At 46.7% G+C, this 16,656-nt stretch overlaps 1 protein-coding gene across 6 annotated transcripts in view; it reads right to left on the bottom strand.

Annotated features, from left to right (window-relative positions):
- Positions 1-16,656, bottom strand: part of LOC144159099 (cellular tumor antigen p53-like) — a 58,387-nt gene that overhangs the window by 22,099 nt on the left and 19,632 nt on the right. For all 6 annotated transcript variants that reach the window (XM_077690380.1, XM_077690376.1, XM_077690379.1 and 3 more), the window contains 3 exons: positions 7,777-7,855; positions 6,003-6,186; positions 1,414-1,530 (listed from right to left, as the gene is read on the bottom strand). In XM_077690380.1, coding sequence (XP_077546506.1) covers positions 1,414-1,530; positions 6,003-6,186; positions 7,777-7,855 — 380 coding nt within the window. The remainder of the gene's footprint in view (positions 1-1,413; positions 1,531-6,002; positions 6,187-7,776; positions 7,856-16,656) is intronic.

A 16,656-nucleotide genomic window follows, 5' to 3' on the forward strand; every position in this document is an offset into this window, starting at 1 on the left:
TCCCACCGAAACTGACGGGAGCATTAAAATCCTTGGCTCTCAGACATGTTTTGTTTTGGAGCAGTTTGGCACAATTTTTGCGATTCTGAAGCTTTTGGAGGCGCAGGAAAACAAATTTGTATCAAATCTGCACAATATGCGCAGCTGTCTCACCCCTGCTCATGTGAATGCAACTTTGCAGCTGGTGTCATTATGAATTAGAAATGCCCCCCCTCCTCCCCAAGGTCACCAAATGCGCAGCCAGCAGAACAAACAGGACGGGCCGGTTGGATCATATTCACAATTGCAAGCAGGAAATCCAAAGTGGCACAGGCTCTCCATCGCCCCAGTATTTTGCACGGAACAGAATGCGAAGAACAGAAATGCTGCGGAGTTTCTTTTGGTGCGCAACACACACGCAAACTTGCTGCCATCCCTTACGCCTTGCAGCGAAGTTAAGTGCAATTTGCCCTCCCTGGGATGCCACTCTCCAGCACCGAATCCTAAGGGCCAACTCCCCTCTTTCACTTGAAGGCGGAACGATGCAAATGAAGGGACAATAGTTCCCCCACTAGGTCCCCAGCACACACAATCGCTGCCACACTCGTCAACCTCATAATGCAGGCCCATGCACATCACGAACGACAAATGGGAGCTTGCTCGCTAAAACTTCCCCTTTTAGAAGAAGGGCTCGGGTAAACTAGTTGTCTTCCATATTTGTAATTTCCGTGCACGCAAAAAAAAGAAGCAGAGAGAAGACGAAGATAGGCATTAAATTCCAACTGAATTTTACTGAACGAGGGTGAAATATATTTGACTAAAAATGAAAAGAATAAAAAAGGACGGGAGTCAGGATATACACAAAAGATTAAAATAACAGACCATACGGTGCCACACCATGCACTGTCAGTCACTACCATAACCAGTCTTTTTTTAAAGGGACCCTGCAACACTTTTTTTTAGCTTTTTTCGATCTCAAATGCGCTCGGAATGTAGTCGGCCAACACACCCAGTACTTAGATTAGGGGGCTGCAGAGTACCCCAGCCAAAAATTACTGCTCTGTTGCCATCAGATCACTTAGAAACTTGCTCAAAAGATCTTTCTCTCTTTTACGGTCCGGGCGTTCTTCGACTACTGCAGTTGCAGCAATGAACGCATTCGATGGCCACTTCAAAAAAGAAGCCCACAAAACCAAAGCAAAAAACGGAATGCGGATGGTTCTGCTGCAACGAGCAAATAACACAGTGCTGCTCCGTGCTCGCGATAAGCGTAGCCTTTGAAGTGCTTCCAGACGTGAAGGAAAGAGTGAAAGCGTTTATCGGCAGTGTGGAAAAGTCCCTTAAAGAACGCCACTCATTTTTCGTCACAGTTAATTTCACCAAAAATTGCCCCTTTGTGTTGGCACCCGCAGGAAGGAAGGTGGGGAGCAGCACCTTGGGGCTCCTCGTAGCGAACGATGAGGCTGTGGCGTTTGCTGTTAGGGTCCTCGAGGTACTCCGCCTTGGGGCTGTCGCAGCGGACAAAGTGGCTGAGCGGTGCCACCACGTCACCTGCGCAGGACACGAGCAAGAGCTGGTACACCGCCCTCGACACCCTCCCCAACGAGGGAAGCAATGCAGATACCAGAGAAAATACTTGGAAACTAGTACCACACTTACGCGCACACTTTCTTCCCCTGAAAAAATACGCCTCGAAATCACAGGCTTGCGAGAATTGAGTGCCAGCTGAAACATCGCTAGTGGCGGTGTATTAGTGTCGACGTAGCAGGCCAGCTGTAACCACAAGTTTGCGTGAGCAATGTGTCAAACTAACGTACGGTCTTCAACAATGCGAACGGATGAGAAACAAAAATGCAACTCAGGTTTACCTTCTCAGGCAACAGGAAGGCACCTATTGAACACAAGAGAGAGAGAGAGAGAGAAAACTTTAATGAATACTGAAGAGGTTAGCCCCACAAACGGCGGGGCTTGCTACTTTAGATGGGGGTAAACAGAGCGAGGTGAGGAAAAAAAAAAAAAAAAAAAAAAAAAAGAGGGAAAGAAGTGCGCACCAACAATGAATAAGAGGGAGAAGAAAATAAAATCAGTTCGGAACGTAGAAAAAAATTATAGCACTAGGAGAAAAATCTGAGGATCCCAAGTTTAAAGAACATCGGTTAGTCCGCCGCGTCAGCGTGATTTTGCCACGGACCAAGAAAGTGACGCAGCTCTAAAGAGTGTCCTCGTAGCAGTCGCACTAGAGTTCTTTTAGCTGTTTCGCGTTGAGTTGTATGCTTCGGGCAGTAACACAAGACATGCTGTATGTCGTCTCTCACAGAGCACACAGAGCACAATGGCGAGTCCGCCCAGCCTATCTTAAAAAGAAAACTACCAGTGAAGGCAACGTTTAGGCGTAGTCGGTGAAGGACACCCTCAGTTTTCTTTTGCAGACCTCGCGGAAACTGGAAATTGCACTGAGGGTCAATCGCGTGCAGTGGCAAGGGTATCTTAAGAGGGTCCTGCCAAGCTGTTAACTGCAGTTTCCATCCAAGCACATTCACGGCCGTACTTCCGTCTTGTCTGGAATACGGGATTCCAATAGACACAAGCAGATTGTGCGCCTCTTTCGCTGCTGCGTCAGAGATGACGTTCCCCTTGATGCCGGAATGACCTGGTAGCCATTGAAGCGAGATGCGGTGCCCGTCTCGTAGCCCTAGTGTGTGCAATGCGTTTAGCTCACGCACAAGTTGGCTGCAGCGGTGGGATGGCTTCATCAGTGCTTGCAAGGCAGGTCGCGAGTCGGTAAAAATCACCCATTGTCGAGCGGGACTATTGGTGATGTGAAGGAGTGCCGCCCTAATAGCAGTTAACTCAGTGAAGGTGGACGACACAAGGTTTGCATGCATGCGCATGGGAGGCAATCCCACCCTCCAGGTGGGTGGGGGTGTGCTAACTGCAAGACACAAGAGATCGCATATATCCGGTGTTAGGAGCTCTGCGGGGCCCTGCGAGTGCTTTTGATGGCAATGGATATTAAAAATAGAAACTCCAGCATACAGCAAGCGTCCCTTTTTAGATCCAGGCCCTCGCTTTTCCATACTTTGCCTGGCAAAGGAGAATGAGCAGCTAACATATGTGGTACTATGCAGCGCGCCCCTTTGTACAAAGGATTACGAAGTTACTATGAGTCTTTACCATTCCCCCCCCCCCCTTTTTTTTATTTTGCCTGAAAGCACTGCTTTAAGAATGGCGCAACTTCCTGAGACAAATACTAGTTTACCCAATACTTTACTTTTCATTGATGTGCGAGGAAAATGCCAGGACTTCTGCACCTTTGGGGGTGGAAAAAAGAAAAAGCAACCTCTGCAGGCTGCGATGCGAGTGCTGTGCTGTGAAAGCAAACATGCGTATTTCTGCTGGCGATAATATGTTGACAAGCGCGTGCTTGGTGTCATTATCTTCGACTCCTTCCACTAACCACAATGCTCACAGCCATAGGTCTCACGAGTGCACTGACGCACCCCCCCACTCACCACTCACAAGTGAGCCTCACCATCGTTTCGGACTGGTGAGTGAGTGAGACTGAGCCCCACCCACGTGCAGTGAGGCCCGCTCACCACTTTTCATCGTTTATCCAGTCCACAAAGCAGTATTTATTTTTGAATCCTGATAAAAGGCAAAATACCACGCGACATTCGCGGCGGCTGCAACTAAGAGCAGTGATGCGTACTCGTCTTGCGATGTGATCGGACGATGCCCAGGATTGGAGTTCAAACCAGTTTCGGTTTCAGTTCCACGAAACAACATGCTTGGCATCTGACGTTATCGTCGGATGGGCATTTTCGATATCTCAGTAATCGGCATACCTCGCTTTCTGCCATGTTGTCGGCTGTAAAATGCGACAGATAAGCCTAACAGGACGGCTTGGAATTGTAACAATCTCTAGCCAAGGCATACACAGTGGATGAACGCCCTACGCGTCACTGGAAACGCTCAAATCAATGCGCTTTTCCCCTTCGAAGCTTGCCTGGCTCGTGTCAAGGGTCGGCTGATTCGGGAACGCGCCCGCAAGTAATCGCGGCTTATGGCAACGCCACGCCAATGAGAACTCGCCAGCGCGTCAGTGTCAGACTGTACGCATTCTGCGAACTTGCCCGTAGAGCAGCAACAAAAAAAAAAAAAAAAAAAAAAAAGGGGGGGGGGGGGGGGTGAATGCACTATAGAAAACATTGGCCAAAAACAAATACATCAACTTTGAAAAAGAAAAATGAACGTGTCCACTCGGGGATTCAAACCTGCTCAGTGCAACTCACTTTATCCAGAGCTTCAGATTACACGGCCACAACCCCAGGAATGTGGGGGGACGTATATATCACATAGGCTGTTTATTTTTTTTTTTGTTTCAGCATTCCCAGCAGCTTAGATGACTATTTCTTGAATAATGCTCGTACAGTAAGTGCCCCCAAAATCTCCACAAACAACATCTTATTACAAGCGACTGCCTTCCTCAGGAAGAAAAAGCGATCTGCAAATGTGTGGTCGTGCTGGTGACCGCAGTGCTAGTTCACCCTGCGCAAGAAGTGCTTCCCGAACCTTGGTTGTACGATTTACAATAAAATTTTCAGTGGATTTTAATTCTTTATTGCTTATATTAACTTTGCTGACTCTTCTCCCGCCTTGAATTGACCCTATATTTTCTACTCGCATACCAGTCGCACAGGCATATGCAAATTACAGCTGCAGTGAAGCAAAGTCAGCGAAGCGTTGCATGTGCGCTTGTGTGGACCTATTTTGAATTCGTTGACTTTACTGAGTTTGCTACAGTGTACAAACTAACAAACTAAAGTAACATTTTTCTGGGAACAAATCTTGTTGCGCTTTAGTTTTAACTGAGGAAACGAACTGCAACGACCATCTGGTGGCCTGCCAACTGACTCTGTTGGAGGGTCGGCAAGCTGTGCAGTCAAGCCAAGCCAAGCCTGCTAGACGAAACAAGCCATCACACGAAACGTCATATGAAATCGGCAAGGAGGATGCAGAAAGGAAGACAGCACTTTCAAACTGTTTTTTCTACTGAATAAAGTCGCGTAAACGCACCCAGAGTGGTTGAAACGTGGCCAAGGGACTCTAGACTTCAATTTGCGTGAGTAATCCCACAATGTTTAGAAATCACTTCAGTGTCCCCTTAATTAAGGGCTTAATTTGGTTGGTCAGCTATTTTCAATGTATTTTGAAGCCACTTAACTCAAACTGCGCTATTGCGTAAATTCGCTCAATTCGTACTTTTTCGTCGTCCTTGTCAGAAAATATCTGCTGCATTTGCCGCTTCTAGCTGCACATTTGCATTCTTATATCAATAACATCCACAAATAAGTGAATTACATGCATACACGTGTTAGAGTGAAAACCGCACGCACCAACAACTGCGTGTGGATTAAAAAAGAAAGAAAGAAAACTTTATTTTGAATTATCACGCAAAGACAAAGCAGTCATCCATCCGGGATCCTTTTTTTTTTTTTTCATTGTGTGAATAGCACTTTAGTACTGTGTGTAAACGTCGTATTATTAAATACATGTGAATGTGTTACTACAACAAAAGTTGCTATGTTGTCCCGAGTCACATTTATGAGAATTTCTTTTAATTCAAACGAAGTGCTGGGGTCCCTTCGAGTTTGAGTTATCACGAGTCTACTGTAATGGGAGATAATAATAATAATAAAAAACATACACCTTGTGCAATTCGCGGGCATTGATCAAAGCCACGGTCAAGAGACATGACAGTGGGGCCTCTCGTTCTGTACGATTGTGTCACTTGAACACAAACATGCAGTTTGCGCACTGATAACGTTTTTAGAACTGGCCGATATTACGTCACTGTAGATGTAAATAAAAAAAAAAATTCGAAAGTTTTCGGATATTTCTACTGCTGTTTCGGTTAGGAAAGCGCCTTCCTTTCGTGGCTGGAATGGAGCGAGTTACCAAAGGCTAGTTCTTCTTCCAAGTTGAACGAAGTTGTAATTTGTCTTCCGAGGCCTTCTCCTCACCCTGGTTGTTCTCGGGGTCTGCGTGCACCACGCAGCGCTTGATGACCTCCATGCGATCCTCCGCCTCGGCGTACACGGCCATGACGCGCACCATCGTTCCCGGGGGCGGTGCCTTATCCACAAAGATGTGGAACGGGCAGGCCGTGTTCATGTTGGCGTACAGCTTGCGCCAGTGCTCCGCATACTGCAGCAGAGAAAAGGGGAAGGGAGCTGCTCACACCGTCCACGTCCAAACAGCTTTACCATCACACTGCATTGTACAAGGCCTGTACCTGATACCACATATACAGTAGAATCTGTGACACAAACCTTGTGGGCTACTGAAAAATATTCGTATCACCCGAAATTCGCATGCTCAAGGGACAAACTAAATGGGCAACAACGTGCAAAGAAAATGCGCTTTTTTTTTTCTCCTTTTCCTGTACCCGCAAGGGCCCGCTACACTTTTTGCATCTTCGTCTTTTTTTTTTTTACTCTGAGATTTCCCGTTGCTTAGCACACATCGCGAACTGGCTACAGTAAAACCTTAAAATAACAAACTTCAAAATAACCAAATTCCCAATGTAACAAAGTTACAAGGTAGGAGTAACGTAGTGCTCATTAGAAACCACGTATATTTATTCTCGATACGGCGGCCAAATCGCTGGTGTAATTTCATTACAACGAAGTCCCCGAACGTCAAGAAAGTTCATCCTTGAAGGACAACTTTGCTGTGACAAAGACGGCCACGGGAAAAGCGCTGCGCCAGAGCGAACAACTTCGGCAATCCACACGGCCAAGCCTCCTGGGCCGCCAAAGGCACTTCCCCCTTTTTTTCTTGCTTGACTGCTATCAAAAGAGGGCCGACGCCATATGCACTCGTCCCCCTCTTTGCCCCCTCGTGCCCTCCTAATCCAGTCTCCCTCTTGCATGTGTGTATGTGCCAGAGAAGGTTGCTGCTCTTTATTCCCCATCAACACTGTGGGCTACAGAGAAAGCCTAACCGAGTAGTAGATTTCGTGCGTGGGTCAGAAACAAAGAATAAAGTTGGAAAGTATGAAGTGCTTTTGGCACATGAAAAAAAAAGAAACAATTCATGGACATGCAGGCCGGAATTCGTCTGCACCACGTGCTAGGCAGTGGACCAGCCAGGTCAACTTCCACGACGAAAACTTCCCTAGATTTGCACCCATGACTACAGTTTAATTTCCACGATTACTGTGCTAGTCAAATTTCTTGAGGATACCAGCCAAATGACATTTTTCATTATTCAGAGCTAAGGTTAAGAGAGGGACCCTAAGAAGATGGGAGTTTAACCCCAAGTGCCTCCGTCAAAGCCCCCCCGCCCCCCTCTCCCCATTCCCACAGTTCCATCTTTTTTTAGCGAAGGGTTTTAAGTACTTGTGAGGGAGCGTCAGGATTTCAAAGCAGAAAATTCAGCACGGAAACTACGTGCATACAGCAGCATATGTGAGACAGGCCCTAAGCGAGACATTAACTCGCTGCTGCAGGCTAAGAAAATGAGTATCTCTTCACAAGGCACACTTTTCACTACACTAACGATGCAATCACCCATGCCAGTGAGACTGCAGCACCAGAAACACAACCCACTTGGCCAGCGGGGGGGATTCCTCAATGGCTTATTGCTGGCTTCATCAAAAGTTCCTTTCACAGCCAAATCGTGCGAGACGTCCCCGATCAGAGCAATGTTTCAAATAAACATAAACAGGAGCTTTAAAAACAAGAACCCACTTCAAAAACCAAAGATGCTTGCAACTGTGTTGAGGGTTCTCACCGTCCAGGTGACACTTTTGGTCGACTTGGCCCGGTTAGGACATCTCACGTCAAATCTATATTCTCCCTCGTAGACGTTCCTGCAAATAGGCGTTAGCATTTTGTCAGCATGTCACAGGACGCACACAGCAATAAAAAATGCCTAGTGAACCCCTGAGCATTGTTAGACGTGTCAGAACACACTACGCAATTAAAACCCGGCATCCCTGAGAGCACATCCTTAGGCACAAATCCACTTCTTTGGAATGCAAAGTATTTACGCCCAGGAGTTTGTGCTTGCGGCATATGTTGAACCCCTTTATAAGAGACACGTACCGGGGAGCAGTTTCTGTCTCTTATACGAGATGTCTCTTATAAGCAGGGAACCATGTTTTCACTTACTAATCAGACCCTAGTTCAATGTGGGCACCGTATGACTAAAATAAGCTCAAAAGAACACTACAGCATGTTTCAAAAGATTCATTCTAAATAATGTTTGGCCCCAGAATTTATGAAACTGTTTGCTTCATGACTGTATTTACACTGTTTTTAAAGACGATAGTCTTTCTTGGGCTACTTAAACCCAGAAATTTTGGTCTGTCTGTATGTCTGTGTGTCTGTATGTCTGTCCGTCTGTCTGTCTGTGACTCGATTCAGTCACCCGGCCAAAGCAAAACAATGCCTGCGCAATAGTCTTATATAGTCACAGCCAAATCTACCCGTCTTGGTCCGGTGTAATGTTCATACTTGTCAACATTGTTGAAGAAGAACAAGACATTACGCAAATATGAGACAACAAATCAATACACAAGTGATATTTGCAGTGTTCCTTTATAAAAATTCAAACATGCTTGACTTTTGCGAAATTAAATACTTCATCAACTGCAGAAAAAGAATTCACTCCGCCGTCGCCTGCTGTCGCCAGCGCCACTATAGCTTCTGGCGCCATTTTAAGAAATCAACCGGCAACAGTTACGCAAGGTTCCACTAGATAGTTTCCACGTTCTGCTTGCAACGCACGTGGAGTAGGGAAACGCGGTTCTATAAACGTTGGAGTAGGGTGCCTCGATTAACGCGTGTCTTCGCCGTACGGCAGCGTTCGCATCGAGACGCCCGGTTTGGAGCAGTGGAACGCGGGAAATTTAAAATGATTTAAGCAAACCTGTGGCGTCTTTACCTTGGGAGGAGCGCGACGCAAGAGGAACAACATGAGAGGTGAGCGGGAAAGCGAAGGGACGCATTTACTTGGCAAAAGTCGATAAAGACTATCGTCTTTTGACGACATTTGCAACGAAAGGAGCAGATACGCGGCCAATTTTTTTACAACCGATTCTACAAGCTTTCTTTCCTTTCACTGTTTGTGGAAGATGAATCGTAGATGTTGAGTTCACAAGCCAGAGCGCACAGCTTCTTCCACTGTCTGCTCAGGCTATTCATTACGCTTGCAGGACTCAACATCTGCGGTGCTTCTTGATAGGGAGCTACGCGAGTGGGAGAGCCTGCATGCGCGGTCGTGCTCCAATGGTTGGCAGTAAGCTTCAACCACTTCTGTAAGTTGCATTTCCATTGGCAGGGCTTCTCATCGTCATTTCATAGCTGACTGAACCACTGTGTGTTTGCTGAAGTTATAATAAATAGTGACTGCAGGCGTCTGTCGTCTACCTGTGTTTCCACAATGGAAGCAACTGCAATTAGTGACTGGTGGCACTGCATCTGAAGTTAAAATGTCTGTTACAAGTGAGATTATTGATTAAACTTCAAGGATGACTTGTCCCTTATAACCAACTGTCTTCTACATCCGATGTCTGTTATAAAAGAGGTCAATTTAATGGGAAAGATAGGGCAGCCAACCATGTAGGTGACTAGTCTCTTATACCCATTTGTCTCTTAGATCCATGTCTCTTATAACGAGGTTCAATTGTATATACGAGTGTGCGTAATGGCTGAAGGTGTTTTTTTTTTTTTTTTTTTTTTCGAGAAATGGGGTGAAAACCGGGGGTACCGCATCGCACAGATTTTCACTAATTGACTTATGAAACAAGAGCAGTTTTTCTCCGTCATTCTCCGGGACTCATTCTCTCGCTCCGTGACGCACCGGATCCATCCACCGCTGTCCGTAACCTTTTTGTCGTCACTGAATTACCGGTACGCTTTCGAGTTTACCCCCTGCAGTGTCACTAACGTACCGGTACTGTCTCCATTGTGCGTTCAAAAATTTCTTGCCGAAGCCTGCTTGGACTGCTCGTGCCATCTGCCTAATCTTTCTAGAAACTCGTATTTTCGCCCCGTTACATGCTGGTATGTGTGTAGACCATTTATAATGTATCCGCTTATAGTGCGGGACCGAATGTAACGCAGGTTTTTGTGACCACCAGCTTGCCTACCCTAGAACTCGATGCATAAGCGTACCGCTTAAAACGCGGTTGCCCGAAGCACAATACCATTTATGGTGCACTTTTCTGACAAATCCGCTGATCTGGGAAATCGATTTATGATAGGGAAAAAAAAAAAAAAGAGAGAGAGAGAGAGAGAGAGAGAGAGAGAGAGAGAGAGAGAGAGAGAGAGAGAGAGAGAGAGAGAGAGAGAGAGAGAGAGAGAGAATCAGCTATTCCACACAGCTGCGCACTCTCTGCTCTCTAACTCAGACGCAGAAAAAAAAAAAAAAAAAAAGGCAACGTTCATGTGACAGAGTTCGTACAGGCTTCAAAAGCAAAAATTCAAGGGTTTTCAAGGACTTTCAAGGACCAAAAAATACATTTTCAAGGTCCCGATCTTATGTTTTATCTGGGATTATTTATAACTTTTTCAACACAATGCAAAATTTTGATATTGCCTAATACCTAAGAACATTAATGCACATTTAGATAGGCGCTATGGGTTCATGAATGCTCCCCCAGCTTTATTTTTTTTCATAGTTTATATTTAGAGGTTTTTCTTTTTTCTTGGTGTGTTGCTGCAAGGCAGGATGAACTATGTACACGTCCACCATTTGCACATAAACGCAAACGCAGATGGAGCGTATGAGGCACAGCAAACATGCAATGAAAGGCCGTCCACAGACTAGATGGAACATGCAAGATGGAGAACAGAAGCCGGCTTTCACGGCATTGTATCGTGATATGAATTCTATTGAGGAGTGCTGCTCCCAATGTTGCCTCGTAATAATGAGAATCCACAACTCGTAATTTCACGCAATACACTGAAACTTGATTGTTACAATGTTTCTTTACATTTTTAACACCTAAAATTCACGACAAACACTTTAAATTCTTGTGAAAAGATAGGGCCATTGGTTATCTCCAGAAAAATCAAGGGTTTTCAAGGATTCTTTAAAAATTCCAGGACTTTCCAGGCCTTGAAATTTACACTTCTAAATTCAAGGGTTTTCAAGGTTTTCAAGGACCTGTGCGAACCTTGATGTGCTCCATTTGCACTCACGTGATAACCACAACTGGCCTCGCTTTTGGTGCACCTCCGAAGATCGCAAGCTCCCACACACACGGTAAGTTGTTTCTATTAGAACATTGCGCAGATTAGCAATCCCCCCTTTCTCTTACCCAGCATCTAAAGATAGCCAGCCCAGCTGTGAGCAATGCGGGAGGTTTTCGCTACCTGTAGGTTGTGCTTGATAAGCAACAGGTGTCGACGGGGGGAACAGCTTGTGTTTTTATCGCGTAGTCTCGCCGGAATAAGCCCGCCCTCCGCAGCATCCATTCTTTTAGACGCTAAGAACTGGAGATGTTCTCCCTCACAATCGCGGCTAGTAAAAAGGTGCGGCAGTGCCTGAATGCAGGAAAAAAAAAAAAAAAATGACGAAATAAACACCGTGCCTCTGTTTTTAAGGGGGGAGACACTGGTCTTGAAACAACGTCTTTTTATTTTTTAAGTAAACTTTGAAACTTGTCAGACTTGCTGCTTTTTTCACACTGATTTCGAATATGCCATTATTTTTTCGGCTGGTCAATTAGTCGCCGAGATAATTAGAGATAATTGGCCATTTTTGGTCATGAAACTGTAATCTTTATGTTTTCCAATACTATGAACCTTGGTGAGTGCAATAATCGAAGCAGTTTTTTGATGCATTGCTTGGAACTAATTTTACACCTCATTAAACCTTGGTGTTTGAAATTATGGCTCCTCGTCACTGGTGCCACCAACGTTTAATGAGCTGTGAAATTAGTTCCAAGCGATGCATCAAAAAACTGCTTCGATTATTGGACTCACCAAGGTTCATAGTATTGGAAAACATAAAGATTTACAATTTTATGACCAACACTGTTAGGTATATTGTTTGACCAAAAATGGGTAATTATCTCTATCTTGGGAACTGATTGACCTGCTGAAAAAATAACGGCATATTAAAAATCAGTGGGGAAAAAAGCAGCAAGACTGACAAGTTTCACAAAGTGTACTTGAAAATTAAAAGAATTTGTTTTAAAGGGCTGGTGAAGTGGTTTTGAAAGTGGGTAAATGTTTGTTTTTTACAATTAGTATGTTGCGTAGTTTATGACTGTAAAAAAATTTTCTTCATATCTCGCTTGGGGACTGAGATATTCGTCGATAAAGTTGACCCGACGCCCCGCCCACCACTCGCGGCTGTGCCGCCGGAAGAGCGAGAAACCGAGAGGCAGCGACCGGAAGTAGCGTCATATTCGGAAGACGGCCAGCGGCGTGCGCCGCCGCTTCGCTGTGTCCCAGTTTTCTCAGCGAAGTTCCGAATTAAGCAGACGTGCAATGTGCCCTTTATTAATCTCAATTGTGTAGAGTTGCTACCGCGTCGATTTTCAACCGTAATGCTGCTGTGTGCTTCCCTAAAGCGACTCCTAGATACCAGAGATTTCCTACCCGAGCGCCCGTGGCTACTGCATTGCCTTCACGAGTAGTCGCAGGGCCGGCCGTGTCGTCGGGTGCTCTGTGCTTCATACGCGAAGAGACTGGCTCGAACAAATATGCAGGTACCCCTAGTTCCTGACCTATATTATTATAAGGGGATTAAAAAATTCGTGGGACCGCAGTGCTCAGGGCTGCGCGAACTTCTTGCTCGTTTTGCCGATCGACGTTGTTGGCTGTGACGGAAACTGAGCTAGATTTTAAGAAGAAATCAAGCAAGCTGAAAGCATGAAGCGTTTTCTGCGCGCGGAAGCGCTCCGCACACTCGCCGGTCGTGTATTCCCGTACGGCGCACGAAACGGCTCGCACGCACCACGCATGCCGCGGCAGCGACCGCTCTTCGCTGCCGGCCAGAATCAAGGCCGTCGCCAAAAGCAAGTGAACGTGCGAGAGAGTGGATGAATAGTGTGGTGAAAAATTGTGCTAGGGATTGTCATCCAAGGTGATTTTGAAAGAGGTGATCGAATTTGTATCGCGATGCGGAGCGCCGACCGGTCGCGCAGCGCGTCGTCGGCAGCAACCTGCCCGAGCACGAGATGCGGCGAGAGGCCGACGGATGGCGTTACCTGCGCGCAAGAATGAACATAGCACCGATGGCTAGAATGACTATCAACGTGAAAATAAGGTTCGCACGCGAGAAATGGGATGATAGTGCGGTGAAAAACTGTTTTAAGGATAGTCATTCGCGATTGTAGAGGTAGCAGTGACCAAATATCGGTCTCGGTGCTAAGCATAAAGTTCCCAACCTTCGAGGCGATCCGTGCAACCGAAGCTGGCTGGAGCTGTTCGGGAAGGTGTTTTTCTAAAGTTCGTCGGCGACAAGTGTGCTGCGTTTTGGTTCCGCTACCTTTCGGGTGACCACAACAGTTCGGTTCTCCTATTCTAAAACTGCGTTTGTGCAGCACTGACACGTTCCGCTGGCCGGCCGCGCAGCGACCCGGCACCAGCTCCTCCGCGCGACGCAGCGACCGGCCGCTCGCTAGCTGCTGCTTGTACGCATCGCAGGCCGCTGCACACAGCTTGTTGTACCGCCTGCCCGAATGCAAAAACAAAGTCGCACATGCGAAGAAGGGGATGATGGTGTGTCGAAAAAATGTGCCAGGAGTTGTGACTAGGGCTGGTGGTAAAAGCGGCGAACCAATATCTGCACAACTTCCCTGCACCCGAGAAGCATATAAGTCGGCCATGAGTCGTCGGGGGAGAACCTCTTTCTCAAGCTCGCCGCGAGCGAACTTGTTGCGCTTATACTTCCCTCAGACTCTCATATTCTAAGGAAAGATTGTGTGAACCCTCCATTCACCAGAGGTCCTTCGTGCCCGTATCTGAACGGGAACAGAATGAGATCGATGAGATCTTCATGCCGAGCAGTCACGGCAGCGCCGGCATTTCCGAATATGACGTCATCTGCAGCCGGCCAATCCTGAAAGGCAGCCAGCGCTCTGACCGCGCCGCCGGGCAGGCGTCGTTTATTTTGACGAAAAACGATAGTTTGGGTGTATTTACACATAATGTAAACACGTTTTTCGAATTCAGCGTCAAGAAAACCATAAAGTAATGCCCCCAACAAATTTTTTTTGAAAAGCTCTTCACCAGCCCTTTAAGGCCAGTGTCCCCCATTAAGTGGCGTTCGTTTGAGCGATGATAAACAAGAAATCACTGAAGGGTAGGTTGCGATGTGGTTAGATATGCGCCAGTTTTGTTTATAGCGCGATACCTCTTATAGTGCGGATTCTCACAGCTCCCGCGACATACATTGGAAGCGGTCGACACTATATTTCGAAGAGTACAGAGCGAATGCACCTACGCTTTGTTGCTGGTGGGGCGTGGTTGCTCCGTGCACGCGATTACGGATGCAAGGGTTTTTCCGCCATCTGCTGCAGCTTTTTTTTTCCCCCCCATTCACACGTCTGCTACGGCGCACCAAGTTAGGCACACGCGCCATTGCCTCTCCAATAGACAAAACATGACTCGATCACAGCGTCCTCGCTTGCTGCTGTCAGCAGCAAACGAGGTTGCTGTACCCATGTTGTATCCACTTTCCATCTCTAATGCCTTCTTGATTTCGCAAAGCGTTGTTTCTGCGCACTATGTGGGCAGCTAAAAGTGCTCCCTCCGTGCACATGGTTACTTTCGGACGGCTGACCACCTGGGCCCTTCGACTGGGGACTGGAGCGACGGCTCTTCCGATTCCGAATGCGAGCCGAGCTCAGATTCCCGATTCTGAGAGCTTCTCATCTGAGAAAGGGACGAGTTCCGCAGTGCAAGATTCTGACGATAAAACAATGGGGCCGTCGTCCTAGAAGCATGCACGGCCAACCGAAAATATGCGCAAGAAAGGCGATTTCTAGCCCACGCTGTTCCCTTTCGACGCATCCCGTTCATCCTCCGCTACCCCTCTCCCCTAGACCCAGTTTTAAATAAGGTGTTACTCCTCCGCACGCAGTCATAACCAAATAAACTTCTATGCTTGTTCCCTGGTATTTCTGAAACCAAGCAGACACTGGGGGTGCGTCATGGCCAGAAACCCCCGAAAGTGAAAGGGTTAAAGGGGCCGTGTGACAACCCCAAAACACTGGACTGCTGTGCAGCTATAACAAGCATTGTGCGTGCACTACCAACAGCAGTACGCACCATAGGTTCTAGTGCAGGACATGAGCTAGTGGGTCGCATGGCCATTCTCTTTTTTTTTTTTTTCTCATAATTATATAGCCTATTTGAGTGAAATTTGTTTTAAGAGTGGTGTCAGTGTTATTCTAACGAGGCAACCTTTCGAATCACCCAAACTTGCATTTTGTCTGCGTGGCCCCTTTCAGGGTTCGTACAGGCTTCAAACGCAAAAATTCAAGGGTTTTCAAGGACTTTCAAGGACCAGGAAACACATTTTCAAAGTCCCCATCTAATGTTTTATCTGGGATTATGTATAACCTTTCCACAACACAATGCAAGAGTTTTTTATTGCACAATATCTAAGCACATTAGTGCACGTTTAGATAGGTGCTAACGGGTTTGTAAATGCTCCCCCAGCTTTATTTTTTTATTTCATGGCAGGTACTTACAGGTTTTTCTTTTTTCTTTGTGTTTTTCTGGGGCTGTTTGATTTCAAAACTTAGTTCATGTTGCCTGCATCTACTGCTTTGTCAGCAAGAGCATCAGCTGGAATTAAAGGGACACTGAAGTGAATTTGTCAAGCTCCCGTTTTTGCTTGCACTGCGTAGACTGGCTCAAATTAGCACACTTTTCATCGTTTATCCGGTTGACAAATCGGTAATTATTTTACAAAGCGCGAAAGAAGAAAAACTACCATGCGTGGTTTGCGGCGGCCGCACCTACTAAGGCTGTGACGTTGAGAGGAGGGGCGCCGTGATTGGACGATGCCCAAGGTTAGCAATCACACAAGTTTCGGTTTCGGTTTCGGTTCTGTAAAACATAACCAATGGCTTTGTTGGATGGGCATTCTCAATATCTCAGTAATCATCGTACCGCGCTTCTGCCATGTTGTCGGCTGTAAAATGCACAAGATAAGCCTCCCAGGACGGCTTGTAGTCGTAGCATTCACTAGCCGAGACCTACGCAGTGCATGAACGCCCTCCGCGTACCCGCAGACGCCCAAATGTCATGCGCTTTTCCCCCATATTTGGAGCTTGCCTCCCTCATGCCTGTATCGTAAAAAGCGTGTTCGCACCAGGCCAAGGGTCTGTTCATTCTGGCCTGTGCCCACTGCCTGCAAGCAGTCGGTGCTTATGGCAACAGCACGCCAACGAGAACTCGCTAGCGCGCCAGTGCCAACCTGCGCGCGTTTTGTGAACTAGTTCGTGTAGCCATGAACGTTGCGGCCCCAAAAAAGCTGAACTCAATATAGAAAACATCGGCGGAAAACAAAAAAGTTAACTTACAAAAAAAAAAGCACGTACACGCGGGGATTCGAACTCGTGACTCGCAAAACTTTTGGAGTGAATTCCCAGCGCCCCAGACTGCTAGGCCACGGAGCGGGACGGGAATGCCTTGCTAATAT

Source organism: Haemaphysalis longicornis, unplaced genomic scaffold, assembly GCF_048455015.1.
Source record: "Haemaphysalis longicornis isolate Haplotype H1 unplaced genomic scaffold, Haemaphysalis longicornis Haplotype H1 scaffold_10, whole genome shotgun sequence".
NCBI classification, from domain to species: domain Eukaryota; kingdom Metazoa; phylum Arthropoda; class Arachnida; order Ixodida; family Ixodidae; genus Haemaphysalis; species Haemaphysalis longicornis.